Source organism: Ambystoma mexicanum, chromosome 7q (genome assembly GCF_040938575.1).
Source record: "Ambystoma mexicanum isolate Mex_15411 chromosome 7q, UKY_AmexF1_1, whole genome shotgun sequence".
NCBI lineage: Eukaryota > Metazoa > Chordata > Amphibia > Caudata > Ambystomatidae > Ambystoma > Ambystoma mexicanum.
Window position 1 is genome coordinate 1021077244 of NC_090941.1, and position 27857 is coordinate 1021105100.

Below are 27857 nucleotides of genomic sequence, written 5' to 3' on the forward strand. Positions count from 1 at the left end.
AAGAGGAAGGTACATGTAGCCCTGAATCAGAATCCGCGTCTTCTGTTAGTGAGTGACAGCATAAAATTGCCTGCGTATCATATTTTATAGTGATCTTCTTTTATGCACACTCCTTCAATAGTGGTATTGTTATGGATATGTTGGACAAAGGGCTCCATAATTAGGGCGAAGATTAGTGGGGAAAGCGGGCATCCCTGTCTTGTTCCACATGAGAATGGGATGGGAGCCGACAGTTTCTGGTTTACCTTTAGGACCGTTCTCGGGGACCTATAGTTAGCTATTGGCATCCTGCGGAAAAGGGGTCCAAAACGGAATGCTTTGAGGGCCAATAGCATATAGGTCCAATCTACCTTGTGAAATGCTTTAGTTGAATATCGGGTGAGCAGCGCCAGTTTTTGCTGTTCCGTCTTTGTCACCTCTATAAGATTCATGGCCCAGCGGATATTGCCTCCAGTGTTTCCTCCCAGTATAAAGCCTGTTTGATCGGCATTAATAATGTTAGGGATGATCCTTGACAGTCTATTAGCTAGCACCTTTTGATTAGATGTTCACATCTATATTAAGAAGCGAGATAGGCCTATATGAGGCACAGTCTCTTGGGTCTTTTACTGGCTTTAACAGCAGGATAGTGGTGGATTCCTGCATGGAGGGGGTTGTGATGCCAGATTCCCGGAATGGGTTCAGGAGCTCTGTCAGAGGTCCTATGAAGGAGGCCTTAAAGAGTTTATAAAATTTGGGTGAGATTCCATCGGGATCACGGGCCCTAGCTTTCAACATTTTTATAACTGCCTCTACTTCCTATGTGGTGATAGGTAGCTCAAGGGATTCCTTGTCCACCTCTGAGAGGCCAGGTAGTGCGGCTTCATCAATATGACTGTTGGGATAACGTTCTGGGAGTGGCCGACATAGTATTAATTAAATGTGATGTTGCTAGCTGTAGTTTGGCTTGCTCTGAATATTGGGTGGAGCCATTGGAGTATTTTAATCCAATAATCAAGATCCGTGTTCGGGCTTTTGCTAGTTTTCTGACCAGGAATTTATTTGCTTTATTGCTGTGGGCGTAATAGCTTTGCTTAGTTCATATGAGAGTTTGAGCTGTTTGTTCAGCATAATGGGCTTCCAGTTTATTACACGCAACTCGTAGAGCTTGGGTTGCTTTGGGAGACCACCCCTTTTTATGGATTAGTTCGGCTGACTCTAATTCTTTTTCCAAACCGCACTGTTACGGGCTCTGCGTTTTCTGTAAGCCACCCCCTGAGCAATCAGTTCCCCTCTGATAACTGCTTTCATTGCCTCCCACCTGGTGGCTACTGAAGTGGGTCCCACTTCATTTTCTTTGAAGTAGTTGTATATAGCTTTGGTTAAGGTGTCTAAGTGCCATGTCATTTAGAATTGGGTCATATAGAGACCATCTAGGCCTAGAAGGGGAGTCTGGATTGTGAGTTCGGGTCTTGAGGATGACAGGAGCATGATCCGATATTACCTTTGTGCCTATCACTATGTCGTCGGTATATTGTCGGAGCTGGGGACTGGTCAGTAAAAGGTCAATACGGGAAGAGGCGCGGTGTACATGTGGGTAAAAGGAGAAGTCCTTCATTTCTGGTTGTAATACCCTCCATGCGTCCCCCACTTCCAGGGATTTAAAAAAATGTAGCAGGCCACGGGCAATTTTGAAGTCTCTTGGTGATGGTTGGTGGGATTTATCAATCTGGGGGTCCGGAACTCCATCACCACCTGGACCACCAGGAAAGGGCATAAGTTAGATTCCAAGTTTAGCAAGGAGGCTTCCTGTCTCTCATTGGGGCATAGAGGGAGACTAGGGTATATAATTGGTCGAAAAGCTTAACTTTGATGCCCATGTATCGCCCTTCAGGATCCTTGAGTACCTCCAGCTCTTTAAATAGGATGCCTTTCGCCAGAAGGGTTGCTGTGCAGCCTCTTTTGGGGCCGCTGGATGCTAGATACTGGACTCTGGAATGCTCAGATCCGCAGGTGTGAAAAGTCTGCTTTAACCAGATGGGTCTCTTGGAAAAAAATGATTGAACTGGCCAGGTCCCCCAGGCGTTGGAGCACCGATCTCCGCTTGTTGGAAGAGTTCAGGCCCTGTATGTTGAGGGTAACAAATCAAAGTTTTTGGTGAGGCGGGGAGGTCTCCTGTGGTTCTGTCTCATCTAATAGCGGGGGGGGTCAGGGTCGGGTTCTGAGGACATTCAGCTGGCATGAAGTGACCTGGTCTTCCTCTCTTTTTGTCGCAACCCGATTTTCAACTTTTTTGAAAACAGTAAACTTAAACAGTAAAACCATAACAAAACTTGGCCTTTAGGCTATTTGGCCAGTGAGTAATAGTATACTCGTGAATAGCATATGCCGTGTAGAGCCCAAGCTCGTTTTGTCTCGCAACATGGGGAGCCGAGGGGCAGCATGTTGATCGATGTCATGCTAAAGCACAGTTGGATGGGCCCTTTGGAAGTGGTCACGTCTGCTGCAGCGAGTGTCCCGGTTTCCATCCCTTCGCCACTACTTTTGCCCATGTGTTTCGTCGAGGCTTCGGAATAGTCCCCGCTCCGCCTCTGGGTGATGCAGTTGCGGGGTCCACCTCTGGGGTTGAGGGTCCCCCTGTCAGGAAGCCCTCTGCTTCTTCCAGGGAATGAATTATTCGAGTCTGGCCCTCGAAAGCTAATTGGAGAAGTGAAGTCATGGGCTTAAGGGTGCTGCACTTTTGCACCGTTGCTGTTGCCTGGTCTTGGAAGATTTGGATAAGTGTCCCTTGGTAGGTTGTCGCCCTGTATCTGGCTCACCGTCATGATCTCCTGCTTTGTATGAAAAGGGTGATCACATCTGGTGGATCACTTGAGGAGGTTCTCTTATGGGCACAAAGCATATAAGTGCGATCCAGTAACAGCATTGCTTTATCGCAATCCGGGAGGAGAGATTGGAAGAGGTCACCCACATAGGTTAGGGTGTGGTCAGTGACTGCCCGAATTCCCCTGATCTTCATGTTGTTCCTACGGGTCCTGTTTTCGATGTCCTCTTGATTAAAAGTTATGCCATCGTTTTTCTCCTCCAGTGTCTGGAGTTTCCTGTGTAGATCTATCAGCTGTGCTGCGTGGTCTAGCACCTGGTCTTCAGTTTCACTGACTCTGTGTTCTAGCTCTTCCATTCGACTCTCAAGACGCTCTACCGTCGAAGAAATTTCGGTCATGGAATTACAGAATTCGACTTTTATATCCGACAAGAGGGATTGAATATAATCTTTTGTTGCTCATTGCCCTGTTGGTCTCTCAGACGAGTGAGTCGAGGAGAGTCTGGTTTTCTTCCCCTTGTCCTGTGGCTGCAGCAAGGTAGCTATATCTGCTGATTTGTGGGATTTTTGTTGTTAAGACATGGTGGCAGGAGCAGAATGACCTATCAGCGTCATGCGGTTCAGGTGGCTTTGGGGTTGTAATTCCTGCTTGGGAGCTCCTTACGGTTGCAGACGTTTTCAAGTGCCTGCGTACTATCCCTCGCGGGGCGGGGAGTAGGGAGGCAATCCTTGTCGCAGGTTGTGCAGAAGGGGGAGAGCAGGCGAGACCTCGTACCGAGGTTCCGGTGGAGATGTTGCCCCGTATTAGTTGGCTTGGAACCCCCTTCAGGTCAGTCCCTCTGTGTCGGAGGATCCAAGGCCCCTCCTTTATTGTGCGCATAGAAGCCCCAACTCCCTCTATTCTGTCACAGTTCCCCTCTTATTGTAGGTAGTTGGTTCTTAAGGTGACTATGGTTTTTTGGTGAAGGTTGATCAGTCTTAGTATTGATTTGAGGTAGAGGCAATGCCAATGATTTAAACTTTTTCATTAATGACTTTTTAGCATTTTCAAGTATGTTATGTATAGTGATGATAATAATGACAATGTTTCTTTATTACACATTTCTGATAATTAAAAGATGTATTTTTTTACATTAGAGTGTAGGAAGCATTCATTGAATGTTCATTACTCAGTGATATGTATATGAACATGGGCATCGATCTAAATGCATTGTGTACTGATGCGTTATAGATGGTACATGTCCTTTAATACACATATGAAGGGTTACTGGATGGTGTGAGCAGTGGACTGTCAATAACAATATTTCTGATGTTTGTTAATCTGCTTAGAATCACATGCTGTGCATAGGTCCGACATAACAATATATGTGACATTGGTAAACAACTCCTGAGCTGATTAATGAGTAGAAGCCCACCCACTGCAGGGGGTTGATCACCTGCTCTCATTACGGGTGCACGGTGCCAGATATATGCTTTTCCCTACCCCTACACATACCAAAGCACCTGCTGGGGGCCGGGGGGGGGGGGATCTTAGACACCCCCATGGGGGTAGAGGGAAGGATCCAGAGGTAGGGGTGGTAAAATACACGTCACAGGGTGCAGTTAGCAAAACCTCACCCATCAAAGGTAATGTATACTCACATTGTTCGAGTCAAGGCTCTTTCTGTGGCCTTCCAGTGGTATGCTCCACTGGAGAATATCTGCAGGGACACTACCAGTTATACTCCACATGCCTCCTACAGGCACTTTTCACTTGACTCCAGTTCTAAAGCAGACGCAGGGTGTGAGTGTTTTGCTGAACTTTTTTAATTGACAATATCATTTTGTCTGCTTGCCATCCTCCTTCCTAAGTTCATTGCTTGCTAGTCTCTCACAGGTATGGAGGAAAGGGGACAGAACATAGGAATAAGTTAAATGCACTCAGTGCAGTGACTACTAGTCTACTCTGAGGTCAATCCGCTTTCATTCATACAACCTCATTCCGTCCCTGCTATTAGGTTTGATTCAGGGACGTCATTTGGGGGTCGCCAGAGGTCGCAAGTGCGACCTCTAGGTCTCCCTTGAGACCTCTGTGGTCTAACTTGCGACCTCTAAAAAAAATAATAAAAAAAAATAAAAAAAGACATATATATATATATATATATATATATATATATATTTTTTTTTTTTTTGCAATGCAAGCTCCTGGGTTGTGGCCAGCACCATGTGGCTCTTTAATTCTGGAGTGGCTGGCTTTCTTGTTCGGGCCCCTTGAAAAAGAAGAAAAATAAGAACATGTGGGCCACCAGTCTAACACTTTCAGCACTGAATCTAAATAGGAAAGAATAGGAATGCAAAAAAATGTGTCTTTCTGGAATTCTATACAATAATTGCTAGACTCATTAAAGGTTTATTTCAGGCACACTTCACCGGGTGAGTCACTGATTTAGTCTGTTCTCAAACGCCTCAGCTCAGCCTTTCATCCTTCTGAGGTCGATAAATGGGTACCAACACAGGTTGGGTGATATTGGGTGTATATTTCTTCTATGTAAAGCGCTTAAGCGTAAGTGCTATATAATAACACATCATTATCATTTAGTCATGGACGTCTGCTTGCATTCACAGTAATTTGGTAATATGGGCCTATACACACTGATCTTAACGATACATATGGCGATCAATTCAGGTATGAAATGTACATTACATTATAGTGATATCCTAACCATATTTTGCGTAGTGTACAATGCTATGTGATGCCACTTCCTGTTTTGTCAACGGGTGAAAGGTCATGTTCCATCGCTTCCCTCCATCGCTTCCCGTGATATCACTTTGGGGTGGGGTCAAATGACATCATTTCCTGTGATGTCATCAGCGGTCAAGGGTCGTGTGATGTCACTTCCGCTACCCCTGGCATTTTGGTGAAATGACGTCGCTGGTTTGATTCCTATTTTAATGCGTGGTGCAAAACGGACTGACAGCTGGGAACATGTAAGAGGATGACAGCATGCAGGATTGGTCTGAATATGCATCCCAGCTCTTTTTCAAATTCCAGTTAGATCTCTATAGGGACGACATCTGGCATGTATGAAGGCAGGGACACTGGTCAGCCTGGTAACTTTACCTTTCTTTGACGCTAGCAATGTCTTGTATTTGCTCTTGGTGGCTAGAGCTTTGGTGTCTTGACTGCTGATTTACTTTCTTCTGATCTTTGATGCAGTTCTGGTTACCAGGGAGGATGAATTCAGCAGCCGCCTAAACAGTCGCGTCAGTTTTAAGGGATGCACCGCGCTGCATTATGCTGTTCTTGCTGATGACTATAGTACCATCCGAGAGCTGCTGGAAAAGGGTAAGAGCCCCAGCCCCTTGGGTTTGTGGGTCAATGATCAGAGTTTCATTTCTCCAGACAACTTTCTTCAGTTAAACTGGCTGCTGTGAGATTTCATTTGACAACATAGTGTTATTTTAATGCACATTTCAGTGTGATTTTTAATATAGCTTCCTATGAATTTCTTGGTATCCAAATGTTTTTTTTGTTTTAGGTTTGTTTCCCAATCTCCAGTAATTCGTACAGATCCATCTGTGCTCGACTTGTAAACTACTGTGGTACTAGTTCTAACATGTATTTATTAATTGTTTTTAACGCACTTCTTCCCTATATTAAACTGCATAAACGAAACAATACTGCCGTTATTTTAGATTTAGTAGTTTATCACTATAAGCCTAAAGGAAAGATGAATGGGAATGGGGAGGAGGTGGTTGTGCATATTTTGAATATATATACTTTTTCATATTTGGATGTACTAGAAAGTGATTGCTACGGATCACTCATTCAAAATCATTAAAATTGTTTCTCATAAAATATATTAAGGCAATTCATCTCCAAAGTATACTTTTTTGACATTTGAATTACTAAAAGTGTGCACCAGGACCTGATGATCCTGTTAATAATTTACATGACTAGTGGCTGCTCTTTCAAACCTGTGTCATTTCAACATTATCTACTTTTATAACTTCTTTCTTGATTTTCCATTTATTTGTAATAGTTTTGATTGATAAGTCTAACATTATGTTTACCAGTCATTGTGCAGTAAAGGTGAAACCGAGTTGTTATTTCACAAACAAATGATAATCGGGGACTAGCATATATAGTATAGTGCATGGTGCAATTTGTTGTGCTTCTTACTTATTGTGTGCCACAGTCCCTCCTTGCCCACAACAATAGAAGTACATTGATATACCATTTAGGAACACATCTTCCCCTTGTAGTGCTTAGTTTGTTCAAGAGAGAACATTGCGCTTTGTATCAGTGCTGCAGAGGTTAAAGTGCCCAGTGAAGCATAAAGGGTAGTTTTAAGGGAGGTAGAATAATGTGAGGAGTGTGACCACTATGCACCCAGACACAAGACCTGAAACACTGGTGCATTACTGTTGTAATATCCCTTTGCAACGTATGACAAGGTTGCTTGTTTATTACTCATGGAAGAGGGCCGGGAACCACTGGGGGCCTAAGGAGAGCCACTGACTGCAATTTCCTCCCCCACCGTACCCCGAAAGCAATGGGTGATCTAGCAGTACAGATACTGCCAAACGTATTAAAAAGCTCCCATGTCAGTTGGGGAAATATGCTTCATGGGTCAGGAGAGTAAGCTTTAGTCATTACTTCTAGATCCCCCAGCCCTTTGCTCCCAGAAAGAACCCCCTTTTGACATATACAGAATCAGCACTTTTGTTCACTTCATTCGGCACATAGCCATGGGACCATGCACACAGAACAAGATTTGAAAAGCAGGGCATATTTGGTGCTCCAGCTTCGGGAGATGCCGCGATTCAGAGCCAAGCATAAATTGTAAAGTAGACGACAACTAGCATGTAGCAAAAACACACGCTCGCGGCAATGGCACTGACGGCAGCGACACAAAAAAACAGAGCATCTGGTGCACATACTACCAATTTAACATTGCCTGGCCCCAAAATAGTGTTCCAGGTTCTTGTAATCTCGGGGAACACGCCAATCCCTATTAGTAAAAGTTCCACAAAACCTAATGAAAAATGCAAACACTGTCCACACTAAGGGGAGGAAAGAACCTTTACGCAAGGACCAATAACACGGATCAAAGCTGATGGGGAAATAGACCTACAATTCAGGTTCCTCATTGTTCCAATTACTCTTATCACCACCTTCATAAAAAAGGAGAACAAGCCTCCTGACTTAGTGGGTGTTAAGATAGTGTTCACGAGATACAGCCATGTATAGTAAGTAGGGATGAAGGAGACTGATAGGAAAAAAACTGTGTTGGTCATGCTAAGGTGGCCATGTAGTAACAGCAAAGCACAGAAGAGAATGAGTTGGCTGGGCCAGTGAAACCAGAACATAGGAGAAATCATATTGATCCTGGGCCGGAAGAATGTCAGGCCTTTACCTTAGGAGACACATTCTTAGAGAGTAGCAAACTGCAGGCTGTAGCCCAGACCCCTATGGCAGTTACGGGGTTATCAGCCAAAATAAAGAAGCCTAGCCAACCGTTGATATCCTAGGTAGAGGAGAGAAAATCCTACCCAGAAATACCACAGATAGGGGGTGGGATATTCCTGCATCAGTAGTATAGAAACCCAGAGGGCAGGGCGTGGCAGTTGCCTCAAAGACCAAGGGAAATGTACAGCACAATGGAAAGGCAAGTCCAACACAAAGACACAGACCAAGACAAAGGTAAAGGTAAAGTCTCAGCTAAATAAGTGATCTAGGGAACTTTAAAATCCCTGTGACTGACTTTTGGTACACTCTCCTGGCCACATGACAGAATAAGAAATGGACTCTGGAGCTTTAAATTATACCCAGTGACGAAGTCCCCTGCTTGTTCTGGAGATGTCCTTTGAGGTGACCCAAAGGGCAGAGGACCTCCCCAACTACGGACACGACCTCTGAAGAAGAGCTCATCGAAGTCGTGGAAGAGGCCCAGCCCATCGGGAGGGATCCCGACGAGGGCGATGACGAGAGCGACGGTGTCGCCGACGAGGGTCCTCAAGAGCCCTCGCGCCCGTCGTTTCCAGCGCTGCAGGACACTTCGGCGGCCATTTTGTCAGCGATTCAGTCCTTATGCTCGGAGAGAAGGACAAGGTTGCCCCTCCCCCCGACGGAGGTACCTGAGCCAGACCCGACAGGGGAACCGGAGCCAGGACCTTTGGAAAGTCCACTGCATAAGAGGAGGAGGATGCATTCTACGCCACCTCTCCCACCTCTGCAGCCTGCTCTGCCTTCCCCCCCGGTCTACTACCCACAGGGATGATACAGGCACGGACACGGCTACGACAGGTACAGATGACGACGGAGGCGACGACGGGACGTGTCCCCCGTCGCCCGCTGCTCGGGCGTCCCCGCCCGACGACATTGGATCCTTTCATGCCATGATTTCCAGGGCATCCAAGCTCTTCCAGCTCTGCCCAGAAGAGAAGAAGAAGGAAGGATTCCTTTACCAACTTCGCGAGGCTAAAAGGAAGATGGTCCTCGCCGTACCGCTTCTTGATGACATCTGGGATGAGGTGCTCGCCCTCCTCAAGAACCCTGCCACGGCGCCGGCAAAGAGGGACCGGTACGAGAAGAAGTACCGGGTCCCTGACGCTGCCCCCTTGTGCCTTCGGGCGCAACCTGCCCCGGATTCGGTCGTCTCGGCGGCGGCAAAGAAGAAAGCTGGGGGGGGGGCATCGGCCCCGACATCAACTTCCCCGCCGGACGGCGAGGGCAGGAAGCTGGACACGGTGGGACGACGGATCATCTCATCCGCAGCGATGACCATCAAGGCGGCCAATGCCCTGGCTATCGTAGCCCGCTACGACAGAGAGTTGTGGTTCAGAATCGCCTCTCTGTTGGACTTCCTTCCGGACGCCAAAAGGGCTGAGGCCCTTGAAATCCTACAGGAAGGTGAGATTTCTTCGGACCACGCCATCACGGTGGCAACGGACATCGCCGACACCGGTTTCCGTCAGTTGGGCAACAGCGTTTGCTTGAGACGACGAGGATGACTCAAGACCACGGATTTCCGCCAGGACGTACAAACCAAGGTTTTGGACATGCCCTTCGACGGGGACAACCTGTTTGGGAAGGCGGTTGATGAGTCCCTTCAGGCCATCAAGACAGACACAGAGACTGCCCGGGCACTGGGAGTGATCCAACAACGATAGCCGTCCTTTCGGAGCTCCGGAGGCAGACGAGGCGCCTCCAAGGGATCCGGCAGTGGCTCCTCCACGTACCGCCAAGCGGCAAGATCTTTGTCCCAGGAAGCCTACAGGGGGCGCGGCAAGTCAGGTGGTGCCAGTCGTCGTCGACAGGGAGGTCAAGGAGGCAAGGCGGCCTCCAAACAAGATTGAACCGACCATGGGGTCGGGCCCCCGCCAAAGCACCCCGGTGGGAGGCCGGCTGGCGAGGTTCGTCAGCGTGTGGGAGTCCATCTCCACCGACCGTTGGGTGCTGGACGCCCTGGCCCAAGGGCACGCCCTCGAGTTTCAGAAGAAGTGCCCTCGTGTTCCACCCGTGGCCAGGAAGGAAAATCACTTCCCTCAACTACTGTTGTAAGTAAGGGCGAGGCTCAAGAAGGGTGCCATCGAGCTCGTCCCAAAGAGGCTTTGGGGCTCTGGAGTTTACTCAAGGTACTTCCTTGTAAAAAAGAAGACGGGAGGATGGCGCCCCATCCTGGACCTGCGACGACTGAACAAGTACATCAAGACACAGAAGTTCCGGATGGTCACCCTCCAGCACGTGCTGGGACAGCTGGAGGAGGGCGATTTCCTGTCGTCGTTGGACTTGGAGGATTCGTACTACCACATCCCCATTCTAAAAAGACACCGAATGTTCCTTAGGTTCGTGGTCCAAGGGCGGCACTACCAGTTCAAGGCCCTCCCTTTCGGATTGAAGTCGGCACCCAGGGTGTTCACCAAGTGCCTCGCATCGGTGGCGGCGCGGCTGCGCCTACAGGGGATCCACGTCTACCCCTACCTGGACGACTGGCTCATCCGGGCAAGGACAAGGGAGCTCGCCGTGGAGCACACTGCGAAGACCGTCCATCGCAAGTCGCCCTGCTTCTGGGAGCCAAGCTCGACACAGTGGCGCGGCTGGCCTCGCTGTCGGAGGAAAGGACCAGGACCATTCTGGGCAAGGTGCAGCGTCTGCTGGCCACGGACATGGCCAGGGTAAGATCTATCAAGTCCCTCCTCGGGATGATGTCCTCCTGCATTTATCTGGTACGCCTTTGCAGGGTTCATATGCGCCCCTTACAAGAGTTCCTCGACGCCCGCTGGGTCCAGTCGACGGGCAGCTTCGAGGACAGGATCCCTCTCAACGAGACGTTCCGTCAGGCGATCCGGTGGTGGGGTACCCGCTCTCATCTGTCGGCAGGCATGGACTTTCAGACCCCAGCTCACCAGGTGATGGTGACGACGGACGCCTCCCTGGAAGGTTGGGAGACTCACTCCGGAGATCTTCACGCGAGAGGCCTTTGGCTCCCGGAGGAGAAGTCACTCCACATCAACATCTTGGAGCTCCGCGCAGTGTTCTGGGCCCTCAGGTCCTTTCTTCCTTCCCTCAAGGGCAAGGTGGTGAGGATCTTCACTGACAACACCACCACGATGTTCTACATCCGGAAGCAGGGTGGAACCAGATCCCCGGCCCTATCCAAGGAAGCCCAGGATCTGTGGCATTGGGCCGTCGCCCAAGGGATGTTTCTGGTCCTCTTCATCTGGCAGGAATAAAAAAACACGATCGCCGACTCACTCAGCAGAGAGCTGCGCTCGTGCCACGAGTGGGAACTACGCTAGGATCAAGTGGATCGACTCTTCCGACGATGGGGCGAACCCCAAATCGATCTCTTCGTGAAGGCGACAAATTCCAAGTGCCGGAGGTTTGCCAGCAGGTACCCCAGCCGAGGAGCATGGGCGATGCTTTCTCGTTCCCCTGGGACGGCCTATTTCTTTATGCGTTCCCTCCGCTGCCGTTGCTGCTCCGGCTCATCAACCAGCTCAAGAGGTCCCGGTGCAGGAGGATCCTCGTCGCACCGGCGTGGCAGAGACAGATCTGGTTCCCAGACCTTCTGGACTTGTCAACGTCCACACCAGTCAAGCTGCCGACGGACGCAGACCTTCTCTCCAGAGAAGGAGGCGCCATTCTTCACCACAACCCGGAGTTGCTGAACTTGCAGGCCTGGCTCCTGCAGCACTAGAGTTTGGAGGGTACAACATCCCGGCCGACTGCAGAGAGGTTCTTGCAAAGGCCAGGGCGTCCTCAACTCTCAAGTGCTACGGACAGAAATGGAAGAGGTTCTCAGTCTGGTGCCGTGCACAGAAGATTAACCCTCTGCGGATTACGGCCCCCCAAGTATTGCCGTACCTACTGTCATTGGCCAAGGCTGGACTAGCTCACGCTTCCATCAAGATACATCTGGCCGCCTTCTCACGATACACCAGAACTACGGGACGGGCGTCCTTGTGGTCTCATCGACTGGTGAAGGAATTTATGAAAGGATTGTTCCGGTCATTCCCGCCGGTGAAGGCCCCTGCCCCGGCGTGGGAGCTCAACGTGGTGCTGACCAGGCTCATGCGGCCCCCATTTCAGCCTATACATTCGGCACTGTTGAAGTTTCTGTCGTGGAAGACAGCGTTTCTCGTGGCCATCACCTCTGCACGACGAGTGGGAGAGATCCAGGCCCTATCTTGCAAGCCTCCATACTTGACGTTTCACGACACAAGGGTGGTGCTGAGGACGCACCCCTCCTTCATGCCCAAGGTGCCATCGGTCTTCCACCTCAACAAACCCTTGATGTTGCTAGTTTTCTTCCCGTCTCCTTCGTCGCCGGCTGAAAGGACTCTGCACTCGCTGGACGTAGCTAGAGCGCTGAAGTTCTACGTGGATCGCACAAAGAGTTTTCAGAAGACATCACAGCTGTTTGTGAACTTTGGGACTGTGAATCAAGGGAAGGCTCTCTCGAAGACTTCCATTTCCAGATGGCTCTCTGGCTGCATCATGCACTGTCACCAGTTGGCAAACCGACCGCTGCCCAACCATCCGAGAGCCCATTCGACCAGAGCGATCGCTGCTACCACAGCGTTCCTGTCTGGTGTGCCCCTGCTGGACATCTGCAGGGCTGCGATGTGGAAGTCGACGCACACCTTCACAAGATTCTACTGCGTCGATCGGGACTCCAGGGAGGAGTCCAGGGTCGGCCAAACAGTGCTGCGCAACCTGTTCGCCTAAGGTGAGCCTGGTGAGGAGGTAAGAGATGCTTAATGTTGAGTTGTTGTATTGCTTAATGTTGAGCCTCTTGCCACCTCCCGTGGTTGTGCATGTGTGTACTGCTATGTATTCTCTTATTCATAAGCATGTGAATCCATGCCAGACCCCATGCTGGAGAAGGAACAAGTTACTTACCTGTAACTGTTGTTCTCCAGCATGGGTCTGGCATGGATTCACATGCGAACCCTCCCGCCTACCCCTCTGCGGCTCTTCACTTGGTCATACTGCCACTTTACGTGCTACCAAATCTGAGGATGGCTGCCAGAGGCGGGGCATAGGTAGAGGGCAGTCATTGGCTGGGGGCAGTATGACCCAGAGACCAGTGATTGGTTACTACTAAGAAAGACAGATCAGAAACGAAACTGATACTGATTTTTTTCTTTACCGAGGATTCCCGGCCTGACGACGGGGAATATTCATGAGCATGTGAATCCATGCCAGACCCATGCTGGAGAACAACAGTTACAGGTAAGTAACTTGTTCCTTACTCTAAAGCGCCTAGGGGGGTGGGAGAGGTTCATTTCCTTCCCAACAGTAGTCAGATGCCAGAAGGCATTTAGAGAAAGACCAAAGAAGGTGGTAATAGGAGAACATCAGCAAGTGGTTGGAGGGAGACCCCGGGAGGCGACAATAGGAACCCATCAGGAAGAGGTATAGAAGCAGGATGGAATAGTCTGGTCTAGTGAAATTAGCTAGACCCAGAAAGAACGGGAGGGCATGCATGCATTGCCCAGGGTAGGGGTGAGGCACCATGGTGGGAAGAGATGGGAGCACTTGGTTTGACCTAGTGGGGTGGCCAGGCAAGGAGTAGAGAGAAAGAGGAGATGGTGAAGGTCAGGACCCTAGAAAAGGGAGGTGACGAGACCCTCCTAAGGTCTCCTGTGGAAACTGGGACAGACAGCCCTGATTGACACTCCATACCGGTGAAATAAATGCTCCAACTGTTTCTACTATTGGGAGAAATACAGCAGCATGTACAGCAGCTACAGGAAGGTTTGGAGGGGTCTGGGTCCCATCATCAACAGGGGGTCAGCCAGAGGTCTTTTGCAGAGAGAACCACAGTGATTCACTGTTAGGGTGCACCCCTGAAAGCTTGTGTGTGTTTTTCTAAAGGTGACCCTGGAACTGATGAGGATATTGACACAATACTCACCTGGCATTGTTTAATGGTTTGATCCAGAGAGGACCTCTTTTCTGTTAAATAAAAAAACACGTTGAACACAATATTGGTGTTCAGACTCTTTGTTGTCCCACTTGACTATATGTCCCCATTACACCGAAAGAGTATTCTGCTCTTAATTCCACTGTTTTGATTAGAGCCTCCCTTTTTTGTTAAATCCTTGCTCTGCATGCGTTTCTCCCGAAGCATTGTCCCAAAGCTCGGGAGGTCAGAGCTTGATCCAGGGAAAATATTGACCAGAATGGACACCTAGAAGAGCCTAGGGACTATACAAACCTTTGCATAGCCACGCGTCTCACCAGGACTTACAAAGACTAAGACACACTAATTTAGTTGAGATTAAAGGTCCTCTACAATGTTTAAGCAAGAGATTCTGATAGTTGCTGATGCGGGAGACGCAAGTTCGGGCAGATTCATGGTGGGTGTACTGGATGAGGAAGAAGCAATGGAGGTGTACGGACTGGTCATCCCAAAAGAATTAATGCTCACAAAATCTATTAACTCTGTGAATGACCTGGCTGCCCACTGTTTGGCAATTGAATTTTTTAAAACATGTCTGACACTTTACACGTGTCCCGGTGTACCAGGTACACCTGCGACTGAACTGTGTGCGATATACAAAATGGCCTGGAAATAGAAACAACTATCTAACAGTATTGAGGAAACATTCTAAATGGTGTTGCTGAAGCCAGAAGTTTATCCCAAGCAGTGGTGATCCTATTTTCTGCTATCCCTGATCATTTGGCTATTAAAGTAGTAGCAAAACTGATAGGTGTTACAGTTCATTCACCCCGAAAATGATCGGCACATCTAGATGAACCTGGTTTTGACCCAGGTTGCTCCACGTACGAGAATATCAGAAGGCTGCAAATCTGATAGGATGTAGTAGCTCTGCTGAATAGGAAGTGGTGGCTCTTGATGCCAAGAAACCATTCCATTTGACATCATGTGTCTCAAACAACAGCTGAGGTTTGATAACTACTTGTGTAGCTCGATTGTCCTGATGTATTCAGTCCCCAGAATGATGACCAGTACCAATGGTAAAGTATTGCCATGATAGAACAATGGATGATGTTGAATAATCTTGCACTTAATTGCGGCAAGACGGAACTCATGGTCATGGGATCTGGCAGCACTGCAGCTAAACTAGACCCAGCTTACAAACAATTCCAGCTGGGAGATGCTTTAATCTCTACTCTTCCCAAGGTAAAGATCCTGGGTGTGGTTTTGGATCAATCACTTAACATGAAATCTTATGTGGCCAGTACTGTATCCTCTGCCACCTGTCATATTAAACTGTTGTCCCATCTGCAACCTTTTATTTCTCAATCCAACGCAGAGACCATCGCCCGAGGCATTATATGCTCCAAACTGGATTACTGTTGCAGTTTATTAGCAGGCTCCAGTAAAAAAAACTATCAACCGTCTCCAGGTGGTCCAAAATGGAGCAGTTAGAGTTGTATCTGGTCTTGCATACAGGGCACATGTTTCTGAGGCACGGCGAGCGCTGCACTGGCTGCCTGTGGACTCAAGAATCTCCTTTAGACTTATGGTTATTTCATTTAAATGCCTTAAGGGCAAGATGCCCTCCTATCTTCAAAGGTATATTGGAATAAAATCCTCGGTTAGAAATCTTCGCTCCAACAACCAGAACCTGCTCCACCAGCCCAAAGTCAAAAGCAAAAAAGCACAATGCGGTGCCTTTGCCTCTGCGGCGCCGGCTCTTTGGAACACTCTGCCAGATCAATTGAGAAACTCAGTAGCTCTGTGTACCTTCAAGAAGGGCCTTAAAACCTTCCTCTTAAATAGTCGCCCTCAGTCTGCGGTTCCTTTCCCTATGGATTTCCCGGCCTTCTCTCTCTTTTTGTGTTTTGTCTGCGCCCTCACACCTATGGGTTTATGGTTGCGCTATACAAATGTAATAAAATAAAAGTAAAGTAAAGTATCAGCAGCTTTGTTTCTCTACTGGGGCACCAGAGCAGGGGCTCTTTGAAGCACATTTCTGTTGTTTAAGCACCTAACAAATGCTCAATAAAATAAAAATAAATATAAATTGTAGCGCTGAAGTTGCATTACAGTTGAGCCTTTGGCATTGGAAATAAGGAGGGAAATGTAGGAGCAGGAAATTGCAATGGAAGTGATTTAATCAGTAATGTGCAGACAATATCTTGCTTTACTTATTGAACATTTGTATGGCGCCTATGCAGCAGAAAGTGTTTCCAGGCCGCGCCAGACGACAAAAGAGGGGTAGGGGAATAAGGGAGAAAAAAAACAATAACAGTCTTACTAGGCTATGTGACTTTCGGATCGTGCAAGTGCGGTAGCAAGAAGGGGAAGGGGCGGTGGCAAGGAGAATAGGGAGGAGGGATGGGAATAGGGAGATAAGGAGGAAGTGTTGAAGTTGGGGACCACATGGGCTAAACAAGTGCTAGAGGGAGCCCAGGAGGGCAAGTGCCAGGGAACCAGGGGAGGTGGTAAACTAAGTGCATGGAGGGGGTGGACCAGAATCAGTGGCTGAACAGGGAAGGTGCCCAGGGGCAAGCGCTGGTAAAGGGTGAGGGAGAGGACTGGTAAGGGAGGGCCAGGCCACAGTAAGACTCAACTGGGACACGGTTAACCAGTCGTAATGGCAGGTGAAGATCAACAAGGGAGGGGGAGAGTGAAGGCGGAGGAGAAAAGGAAGGTCTTGAGAAGATTCTGGAACTTATGGAGGACCGGCTCAAGTCGGTGAGGAGCAGGGAGGCCATTCCAGAGAGAGGCTCCTGCCGAGGAAAAAGATCTACATCCAACTCTCTGCTTGGAGAAACGTCTGATCTGCAGAGTGTTTGAGCTAGAGGGGCGGCAGACTCTCACGGGAAGGTATTTAGGGCGAGAATGTTGGATATAGCGTGGTGCCAGGCCCCAGTAAGCCGTGTGGATGATGCAGAGGGTCTTGAATTTGATCCTTGCAGCCACGGGGAGCCAGTGGAGAGTTTTAAGGGCTGGAGAGATGCGGTGCCTGGGCTTGAAGCCAAGGATAAGTCTTGCAGTCCTGTTATGGATTAATTGAAGAGGGCAGACGGAGGAATGAGGCAGATTAAGGAAGAGGCTGTTACAGTTGTCCAACCTGGAGAGAACCAGAGCTCTGGAGAAATGAATTGTCTGGGGTAAGGTGAGGAAAGGGAGAATTCCTCTGAGGTGAAGCTGAAAGTGGGCCTTCTTGGCAAGGTTAGCGATGTGGGGAGAGAAGGAGAGAGAGGAGTCAAAGATGACGCCAAGGTTTTTTTGCGTCACACAACGGTGTCGGGAGGGGGCTCAAGGAGGGTGGCCAAGAGAATATGAGGGAAGGATGGGGTCGAAGTTCCAATGAGAAGGATCTCAGTCTTACTGACGTTAAGGCAGAGATTGTTAGCAGCACAGACATGCCTGAATAGCAGTCAGACAATAGGGAATAAGGGAGAAAAATGAAGAGGCAGAGGAGGGGAGCTTAAATGAGAGCTTTGTGTCATCCATCAGCATAACACTGGAAATGAGGAGAGAAAGTAGAGATCAAGTGGGCCAGAGGGGCAAGGTAAATGATAGAGCCCTGAGGGACGTTGCAAGTAGAGAATGAAGTGGACGAGAGAAAGGGTCCCAATTGCACTTGTGAGGGCTGATTTGAAAGGAACCATTCCAGTGCCAAGCTCATAATGCCCAGAGTATCACGGAGCCGATTTATGAGGATGGAATGATTGACTGTGTCAAAGGCAGAAGACAGATCGAGGAGGATGAGAAAGGAAGGGGAGTTACAGTCAAGGTTAGAGAGCAAGTCATCACTGGTGTTCGGAAAGCAGTTTCCATGCCTCTGGCTGCTGTAAAGCCAGACTGGTGGTCGTGGAGACAGCCAGTGGATTCAGTGTGAGGGATTAGTTGGGAGATGACCAACTTATCCAAGAGTTTGCCCAAGAAGAGGGTAATCAGCCAGGCAGGAAGGGTCTGTGGACGGCTTTTTTAGGAGGGTGTGCACAAGGGAGTGCTTAAGGGATGAAGGGAAGGAGCCAGTGTCAAGAGTGGTTGCAAAACTCAGCCAAGGAGGGAGCAAGAGATGCAATGTTGGCCTTGAGAGTTCAGGAGGAGCACGGAAGCACCTGTTTGGAGGAGACTTTGATAGAGCAGACTATTTTGGTGACCACATCCGGTGCTATAAGTGAGAAGGAGGAGAGTAGGGGGGAAGCAGAGAGGGGGGTCAAGGGAGGCCTGTGTGCAGGTGCAAGTGCAGGTGGAGGAGGGAGGGGAGTAGCGGCAAGAGAGGACAGGATGTCCTGAGTTTTGGTTGTGAAATGGGAGACCAGAGCCGTGCAGAGGGCCTGGGAAGGAAGAGAAGTGGAGACTGGAGTAGGATTGGCAGATTTTTTAGAGTTCAGACGTATTGTTTGTGGCCCCAGAGATGAGGGATTGAATGTGGGCCCGTTTCCTGGAGCGGATGGAGAGTCTGCGTTGCCTCTGGAGCAGGTGGAAGGCCAGTTTGTCAGAGGATGTGCATTGTGTTTTTGCGAGGCTAGGTCGGTATCATACCAACTATTGCACTTAGAAGCACACTTCATGCAGATCCTCTTGGCAGGGGCAAGGGTGTCGAGCGTGTTGGAGATGGAGAGTTGAAGGTTAGCAAGGGCTGAGTCGGTGTGAGAGTCATTAGCAGGAATGTGGGGAAATGAAGTAGGCGGCTAAAGCAGCTACTGACACTTGCTTCATCAGTCGGTTTAGCCAGGGAGCATGGGAGCACCTGATGGCGGGAAAGGAGAGCATGGTCACACAGGATAGAGGGATAGTGAGAAGAATGCTTCTAAGGTGTGTGGGTTGGACCAGAGGGACGAATGGCGAGGAAAAGAGAGTCACAGGGGTTGCAGAAGTTTAAAGTGGCCACATCAGGAGAATCAAGATAAATGTTGAAGTCTCCAAGGAGGAGAATCTTAGAGTTAGAGGTCAGAAGAGAAGATGCGAGGTCAGCTCACTCCGAGAGGAAGAGGAAGATCGGCCCGGGAGTCCAGTAGATGGTGGTGCGAGTGAGTGAGAGGGTAGGAGAGATACACACCTTGCAGACAAGACATTCAAACCAAGAATAGTTTTTAGTGGGAATAATAGAGGCAAGGACCCATTCAGGGAAGACAAAGGCCACTCCACCTCCAGAATGGTTAGGCCTAGGATTGGAGAAGATCTTATAGCCCTCAGAAAGCAGACTGTCAAATGTAGTGATAGAGCAGGCATTGAACCACGTCTTTGTGAGGGCAAGGTCGTCAAGGTCAAAGTGTTTGAGTAGATGACTGATGTCAGAGGGGTGTTTGACAACAGAGTGGGAATTGAGGGTAGCTAAATTAAGTTGGTTTGCCCCCTTTAAAGGTGTTCTGTGGTGGGTTACAGGGATGAGGTACTACTGTCAGTGGGGGCAAGTAGGCCAAAGGAGTTGCAGACTGAGGGGTCAAAGGAGAGGAGGAAGTTAATGAGAGAGGGAAGACACCCGTCAAGAAGGAGGGGGTTGGGCTGAGAGCCCTGGGCCATGATAGTGCCATTCTGGTGGACATTAATGATGCACCTGGAAGATGAGACGTGTGCCAGGAGAGCTTCCCATCTGATACCACCATTAATGGGCAAGAAAGAAAAAGCAGAGAGGACAGGGACCATATGGGAAGTGCATAGAACAGTAGCGGGGACAGTAAAGAGGATGTCAGTGTTCCTCTGTCTGTAGGTGACATTGACGTAGGTGCCAGATATGGGCAGTCCTGGATTAGAGGCCAGGAGTGCTTTCTTAACTTTTTTCCTACCTGTCTTCGAAAGAGAGGTAGAAATTGTGATAAAGTAGCAATTAGAGTAGATAGGGGAGATGGAGAGCACCATAGTTGGATGCCGGGGGCGCTGAAGAGCAGATAGATGGATAGCACAGGCACGAGGAACTTACCAGGCAGCCTAGCAGGAAAAGTAATGAAGAGTCGAATACAACAGATGTAACAGTAAGAAAAGGTAATCGAGGGATAGGGCCTAGGTTACAAAGTGAAGCCGAGGCAGAAAATATGAGCATTCAAATGTGGAGGTGCAGCCAATAAAGTGAGCAACGCGAGATGGCGAGCAAGGTACAGTAGAGGCATAACAGTTGACACAGCTGTAATACAAATAGTCATCTGTTTAGAGTTCCCAATTCAATTAAAAAGGCATAGGATATAGCACAGCTAGAGGGTTAGAGCAGCATGATTTGATTTAGTAAGAAATGCCACCAATTGGGTAAGCAAGCAAATCTAACCAATGCCCAGATTCGATTTTTTAAAAATACAGGCAAACGGTCAACATTTGAATAAGCAGGCAGGTCTAGCAATGCCCAGATTTGATTTCCCAAAAATACAGGCAAACGGTCAACATTTGAATAAGCAGGCAGGTCTAGCAATGTCCAGATTCGATTTTCCATGAATACAGACAACATAGACAACAGCCCACAATTGAATGAAGCATGGGGATTTCAGAGCAGCAGTGTTCTGCTACACAGATTTCATTACAAGTGGTTGAAGGCACACAGAAGAATTTAAGATTACCACAAGAACAAGAAGCAGGCATAGAGTGAGAGGTAGGCGGGGAATGACTGCTGGAGAGTAGCGATTTAGTAAGTGTGGGGAGGAAGAATCAATATGAATGAAGCATGGAGATTTGGAGCTGGCTGGTGGCTTGCTGTGGCTCCACGAGCAAAAACAGCAGATCAGTCAGGAGGTAAATGCTTACCAGCAGGGGCCAGAGCTCTGAAATTCCTACCGGAGGCAGAGCTTTGGGTTGGCATCGGATGCATCCAGACAGGAGCCTTAGTAGTGGGCTTTGGGCAGGGGGCTCGGTTCGCATGCTGGCCCCCTGGATTGGCCCGAAAGTGAATGCAAAGACCAATCAGGAAAGCAATTGGGCGGGCTTCCAGGTCCTCCAGTGCCTGTAATGGGGACGGCCATTTGTAAGGTGGTAAAAGGCCCAGGTTTAACACAGCCCAACTGGACTACGCTGAAGTTTGCAGATCGAATGATGCTTTGATCAAAAATAGCACAGCACAGCCCACAAAACACAGCCCAACTGATGATGGGTGAACGTCGCTCCGTCAGCCTCGTGGTCGGGGGGGTGGATTCAGCAAGTGAAGCCTGTGAACGCCCCAAATTCATTTCACTTCCCTTCACTCGTTTGTTAAGGAATTTCTGCACCTCCTTCACTCCTCTCCGAATCTCTTTCTGATTACAAGCCTTCTTGACAAATCTGTAAACCCGTTTGCACAGTTTCCCGGGGCCAGATGGCTCGCCATAGGGTTAAGGTTGGCGATTAACACTTGGTAGCTCTGTGGCTGCGGCGAGGCGCTGGTCTCCACCAAGGCGAAGGGCTCCACATTCACCATGGCAGGGACGGGAGGAGTGCAGAGAAAGCGATGTAAACCGCGCTGAGCGTATAATGCTCCTAATCCGACACACAGGCTGGGTTCAAACAACAGAAGAGTCACAGCAGCAGCACTTCCGCTCAATTGGATACAGGTATGTCTGTATGTATGGGATTTATAAAGCTCAATCCTAGCAGCAAAGCAACAGAACACTGTACATAGGGGCTGCACAAAGTAAGAATACAGGGGATAGCACAGGACCTGGAATCGATAATGGGTGCAGGGGGCAGGTGAGACCCGATGGGGAGAATTCACATTTTGTGGAGCGATCAGCATTTGGAGAGGTATAATTTGAAAAGTCTGGCCTTCTGATCCTTCCAGAAGTATACAATGGAGGGGACCAGTCTTATCTGCATTGAAAACTTGTTTGAGAGAAAGGGTGCAAAGCAGGAAAAACGTTATTTTCCGTTTTTTCCCTCTTTCAGTTCTATGCGTTCATCCTAGAAAAGATGTGGATTCTGGTGGTATGCTGGCCACTGGAGATGAGTTTCTTTGCCAGGTAGAGGCATTATATAATACGTTGAATGGTGGCGGTCTTTGTGCTGCATTGTGGCCGGAAACCGGACTGATGATCCTTTCGTACAACTGAATGGCAGTGGTCTTCACAATCACTTTGCCAAGGAAGGGGAGATGCTTGATGGGAGGTAGGCGGCCAAGACATCCAGGTGAAGTGTGGGTTACAATAACTGCCTGCGGTACCTCTTTCTGAGGTTCTTACTATAATGGACCAATGTGGGGAACCTTTCGGCTGGCAATAAACTGGACTAAGTCTGAATTGCTCTCTTTGACTGGCATGGCAACCAAATCAGTTAAGTACTTGTGAGTTCATCTGCAATAGCCTAAAGGGGACCATATATATCGAGCCATTTTCAAGCTTCCTGAACAATTTGAGAAGGAAATGGAGAAAAGGCTCATACTTCCCTTAGACATTGCAGGAAGGTTAGCTCTGGTAAAAATAGTTATGGTCCCCACGTTTCATTAAATGTTCATCAAGGTAGGATTCCTGTTACTAGGAGACATTTCCAAGCGGTACAAGGCAATTGATGCCCAAGCTTGTATAGGACGGTAAGGCACCCAAGATAGCTGTGAACACTTGCTGAAGAGTGAATACAGGTTCCATAATTGTATACATATTTTCTGGTGGCAAATATTTTTGTACCACGCAGATTCCAGCTGGCGTCTAGATGGAACTTAGTGCTTCATCATTAAAAATGGAGAGAGCTGCTTGGAGGGTGCTTTGGAAGAGATGCTTGACAACATGTACAATAAGAAAGGTCATGAGCTTCTGGAGGGGACAAAGGGTAATGCAGAGTGGGAAGTTGAGTGTCCGGTGGATGTACATCGAAGGTTACCACATTTTTATCAGGCAAATCTGCAACAGCCTGAATGTGTGTGTCTCAGAAAGAGTTTGCTATGCTAATGAACTCTTATATTACAAAAGAGATTGGAAGGAGTGGGTCTCCCCTAATTCTTACTTGTAAACACATCCAAATTGTGTATTTTAAAGCTTATTTTCCATTTTCTGTGTAGTGTTCTATAGGGAAAGTCCCAAACTATTTCAACTATCTCAATATTTCTAACCACACTAACTCAGAAGCATTATTGACATGCAGCAGCACATTAATTTGCATATGTTGGAGAAATAATAAAATAAGACATAATTGTATAGGCATTTCATAAAGAAGTATAGTTTTCAAGTAGGCCCATGTCAGACAATGAATCTCATCCACTGTGTTTTTTCCTTACATTCTGGCACTTGTAGGCCAGCTTTTATAATGGAAAAAGGATGCACTACATCTACCAGAATGCAAAATATAAACACTGGACATGGGAGCGTAACACCAGCCAAGAATGGCTCAGTTTGACAGTTATGATAAAAACCACGTATGCATCATAAACTGTTTTTCACAGTAGAAAAAATAGTCTTCTAGATATTCTTGTCCCCAACAAAATAACACTCCCAAATTGAGTCTGCAGAATCAGCACATGTTTAAAAAAGTGTCAAAAAAATCAATCAGTTCTCATCTGCTATGAAATATCAAAATCTGTGTGCAAGAAATCAAAATAAAGTCCTGATTACTGGCATCATTTTGAAGATTTTGGCAGACGCCAATATATATCTTAGTAGAGATAGTAATATCAATTAATAAAGAGGGTAATGGTATTTAGCGGACACCTAAAAGCATACATGTATTCAACAAATGAATCCTCTCAATAGAATCGTGCAAGATGTCCATGCCATGGATCTAAAATCCTTCCCTCTTTACTGATTTGGTACAAAGTATACAATCAGGCCGTGTGCCTTGCAAATATAAAGAATGTTCTTTAAAGAAACAAAAACTAGCAAATTCATTATATAAGAGTTGGGAGCACTGAGAAATGGCAAGAGATGGTAGGTTTTATCGACTAGGGGCTTGGTGAGACCCGGGCCTCGGCTAGTGACGCCGAAGGACAAACCGTATCAATGCAAATAAAACCGATGAATCCCCTAGTGTAGGAAACATACCCAGGGATGAATATTACTGAACTGCCTTAGAAGAAGACCAGTGTTCACGTTAAGAATTTAAAAAAATGTCTAGATCTCTTTAATGAATACAACATCAATAAAAGCCGTTTCTGACCCCTTGTTCAGAGTGTCTTTCCAAAGTGCAGTTTAAGAAATTAATCTAAAGGTTGGGTGGGGATCTTACAATTATTGTTCTGCAACATCGTATAAATTGACAAAATACCTTAGTCATAGACCGAGCATCCTAGTCCTGATGAAAGCCAGAAAATGTTTGACTCATAGCATTACACAATTCCAGTAGTAAATGCTTTGCCTCAATTCCTCTGAGGGAACTAAAAAAGTGGGCCCATCGTGAGAGCATTCGATCACCCCTTCAAAGAGGATTTTGAAAAAGATTCCCCGCTTGCCAAAATAAAATAATGCTTAAATACCTTTTTTAATCATGCATCCATACATGGTCAGAGCCCACTGTATGTCACCATTATTGACTTGTGACAAATCCCTAGATGTAGTCACTTCTCCCCATTTGGGAGCCATTTCCCATGAGGCCAGGGAGGTGAGGCTACCCAGTAGTCACCCTGGGGGTGGTACAAAGCAGGAGGATCTCAAGGGGAAAGACTTCCCCTCTTGGAATAGGGATGAACATCTGTGGAGAGCGCAGTATAACCACCTCAAACCTTCGCCACTCAATACACTGTACACCCTGATACCATACCTAACAACCCCATATATATGTGTAGGGCCATAAGTGTGACACCTACTGAGATGAAGAGCTTAGACACCCATGGAAGACTTATGTGATAAGTACTGAGATGAGGAGGGGGTGCGGTACCATGGAAAAATGCCCCGTGGAACATAGGTGGGCATTCTAGTCATCCTTGGAAAAGTAATGCAACAACAGACATAAAAAGTGACAAAGAACTCAGTATTATGTCAAGCCATCCTTCGAGGAGCACCGAGCAGGGAAGCGGTGCTGTGCGAGAAGAGGCTGCAGACTGGTACATCTGTGGGAGGATGGAGACATTCCCGAATGGTCTGATTCTGAAGGACCTACCTGAGAGCTGGCGAAGCAGTACTCCAGTGCCACGATGGAGGTGGACCACGCGGTTAGGCAAAGACCTGAGTACTGTGAGGGACCAAAGACTGCAGAGCCACTGCAAAGCAGAGGAAGACCACAGAAGCCACAGGAAGCCCAAAGCGGAAAGCTGAACCCGAGACAGGCCTGAGCCCACCAGAGCAAGTACAGACGGTACAAGTGTTATCGTGCTGGGGTGTGACAAACCATAGAGAATATCAGGGGCACAAATCCCCAGTACAAGGGCAAGAAGAGAAGCCCACACATAACGAGAGCTACTACGGGTAAGACTGAGACCCCAACCATAAAAGGAGAATCCAAGAGAAAGATCAAAGTCATCTTACTCGTCTTAGTGGTCAAGAAGAGACCATTGCCTTTTCAAGAAGGGCCTGAGACCCACAAAGCTTTACAAGTCATCTTCTCCATGACAATACTTGGCAGGTTAGTGAACCAAGTTTGTACAACGAAGGGAGAAAGAATCAGAAGTACCTGGCAGGATAGTGAACCAGGTCTGTCCAAAGCATTATAGAGAGAGATACAGGTCTGCGACCCAGAACAGGAGTCAAGAGAGACTAACAGTCTTCCTTTTGGTAGTATTTGGAAAGCCAGAAAACCAATGGGTCATACTGGGGAAACCTGGATCAAGAACCATACTTGTGTATGAACTGTTGGAAAAGCAAGAAAGTGAGGAACAAAGATCGCCAGGGAATAGTCATCCCCTGGGTACTGTGGAGTGTTGTGAAACCAAGATACCAAGAGAAGGGAGTCATTGGCCCTCATTATTAGTTTGGTGGTATCCCGCCGTAAATCCAGCAGTATACCACCGAACAATATTACTGTTACCGGCACCTGATATGCCGGAATTTCCAGCATATTGCGGTAAGTAAGTCCCCATTCCATGGAGTCAATATCACTCCATGTGGGGATTGCTGGTATTATCGACACCAGTAATACCGCCTGTTTTTTACCAGTGGGAGGAGAGCGCCTGACTGACCTCCAGCTCTTGGCCCATGGCTGGAGGTAAATCGGGCCATCCCACCTGAACTTGTAGTTTGGCGATGTAGGAAATGTGGCAGTAACGGAATTAACGCCACAATTTTCCCACACTGCCAAACCTATGAGTCCCATCCTCTTGGTATTGCCAAATCTTATGAAGAGGGCTGAGAAGCCTGGGGTAAGGGAGTCATTCCCCCAGGTTGAGGGAATAAAGGTCACAGTCAAGACAAAGGGAGTCATTCTCTTGATTATTAAGGCATTTGAACACGGAAACCTTAGACCAGGGAAGGCAGTCATTCCCCCTGGTTTTGAATGTGAAACAGTAAAGACAGAATGATCAAAACCAAGAGACCAGTGGAAGGAAGTCATTCACCCTGGCATGACAAATGCTGTGTTAAGAACAAATGATCTAGTGTAAGGTAGTCATTCCCCCTGGAGTAAGGAAACCGTGAACTTTCTGATACAGAGTGTTACAGGGTTGGCGGTCGTTTGTTTGGGAAATATTGGAACTAGGGGAAGGGAGTCATTTCCCCTGGTTAGGAACTTGCAACCAGCACTGTGCCACCCAGTCCAGGAGAAGGGTCATTCTCCTGGACCAAGAACATTGACGTAAGTAACCTTCTAGTTTAGTTGTAACAATTAGAGATTTTGACACAGGACGGTGGACTCTTTAATTTACAAGGACTTTCTGACAGACCTTTAGTACTTTAATTGAGGCAGGGAAGCCCCTCATAGAAGTAGGGAAAGTTAGGTTTTCTGTTTATTTTTTGGACTAATAAAAGTCTATAGCAATCACAATACCACCCGTGTGTCAGTCTCCTCCTTCTGCACCCTTACACCTACAAATCTGTGTTTGATCATATTGATAGAGATTTACTCTGCTGTAAACTGGGATGGGGTATGCATTCTGACCTGCTTCAACTTATAAGGGTCTTGCACAAATAAACCAGTGTAATGATGATATTGCATATAGTAGGTAACTATTCTGAACAGGTTGAGATCTCTATGGGCTTAAATAGGGGTGCAGTCTTGAACTCCAATTATTTAATCTCCATATGGCTGTTTTAGGTGACACACTAAGTAAGGTGCATGTTCCTGCCCGAACCCCTACCCCCAACAAGACTTGGGGCAAACTGTATTTAATGGTTGGGCTACACTAATGATTTAGTCATGTTAGACCATACGCCTATTGGATTACAACGCGGTCTGCAGTTTTGCATTATTCTGTTTAGAATAAATTAGAAATTAACATAGGAAAACATAGGAAAATCTAAAGCGAAGGTCCTTGGTAACAAGAAAAAAAAACAGAAGCGTTTAATCCATTAGCACATCTATCTGAGTAGTTATTTCACTAATAAAGGTACACAAGCATCCAATCTTTGATAAATATATGCCAACATGACACTATTAGCAGCACTTAAGGGGTTTGATTTAAAATGTGGATTTTTCTTTAAGACCAGCCATAACTCTGTATAAGAAAGATCATGCCTTTACCCCTCACTAGACAGGACTGATAGGAGCCGTTATTGGAGAAAGGGAAGGGCTGGGAAGGCCTATCGAGGGAGGTCGAGAGGCTGGTGGAGGTGGCCGGAGGCGTGCATGCGTACGCTTGATTGTGTGTTCGCGTGCTCACGCCG

At 47.6% G+C, this 27857-nt stretch overlaps 1 protein-coding gene across 1 annotated transcript in view; it reads left to right on the plus strand.

Moving 5' to 3' along the window:
- CLPB (ClpB family mitochondrial disaggregase) overlaps positions 1-27857 on the plus strand; it is a 1931888-nt gene that overhangs the window by 570755 nt on the left and 1333276 nt on the right. The window contains exon 5 of the mRNA XM_069640284.1: positions 6000-6128. Coding sequence (XP_069496385.1) covers positions 6000-6128 — 129 coding nt within the window. The remainder of the gene's footprint in view (positions 1-5999; positions 6129-27857) is intronic.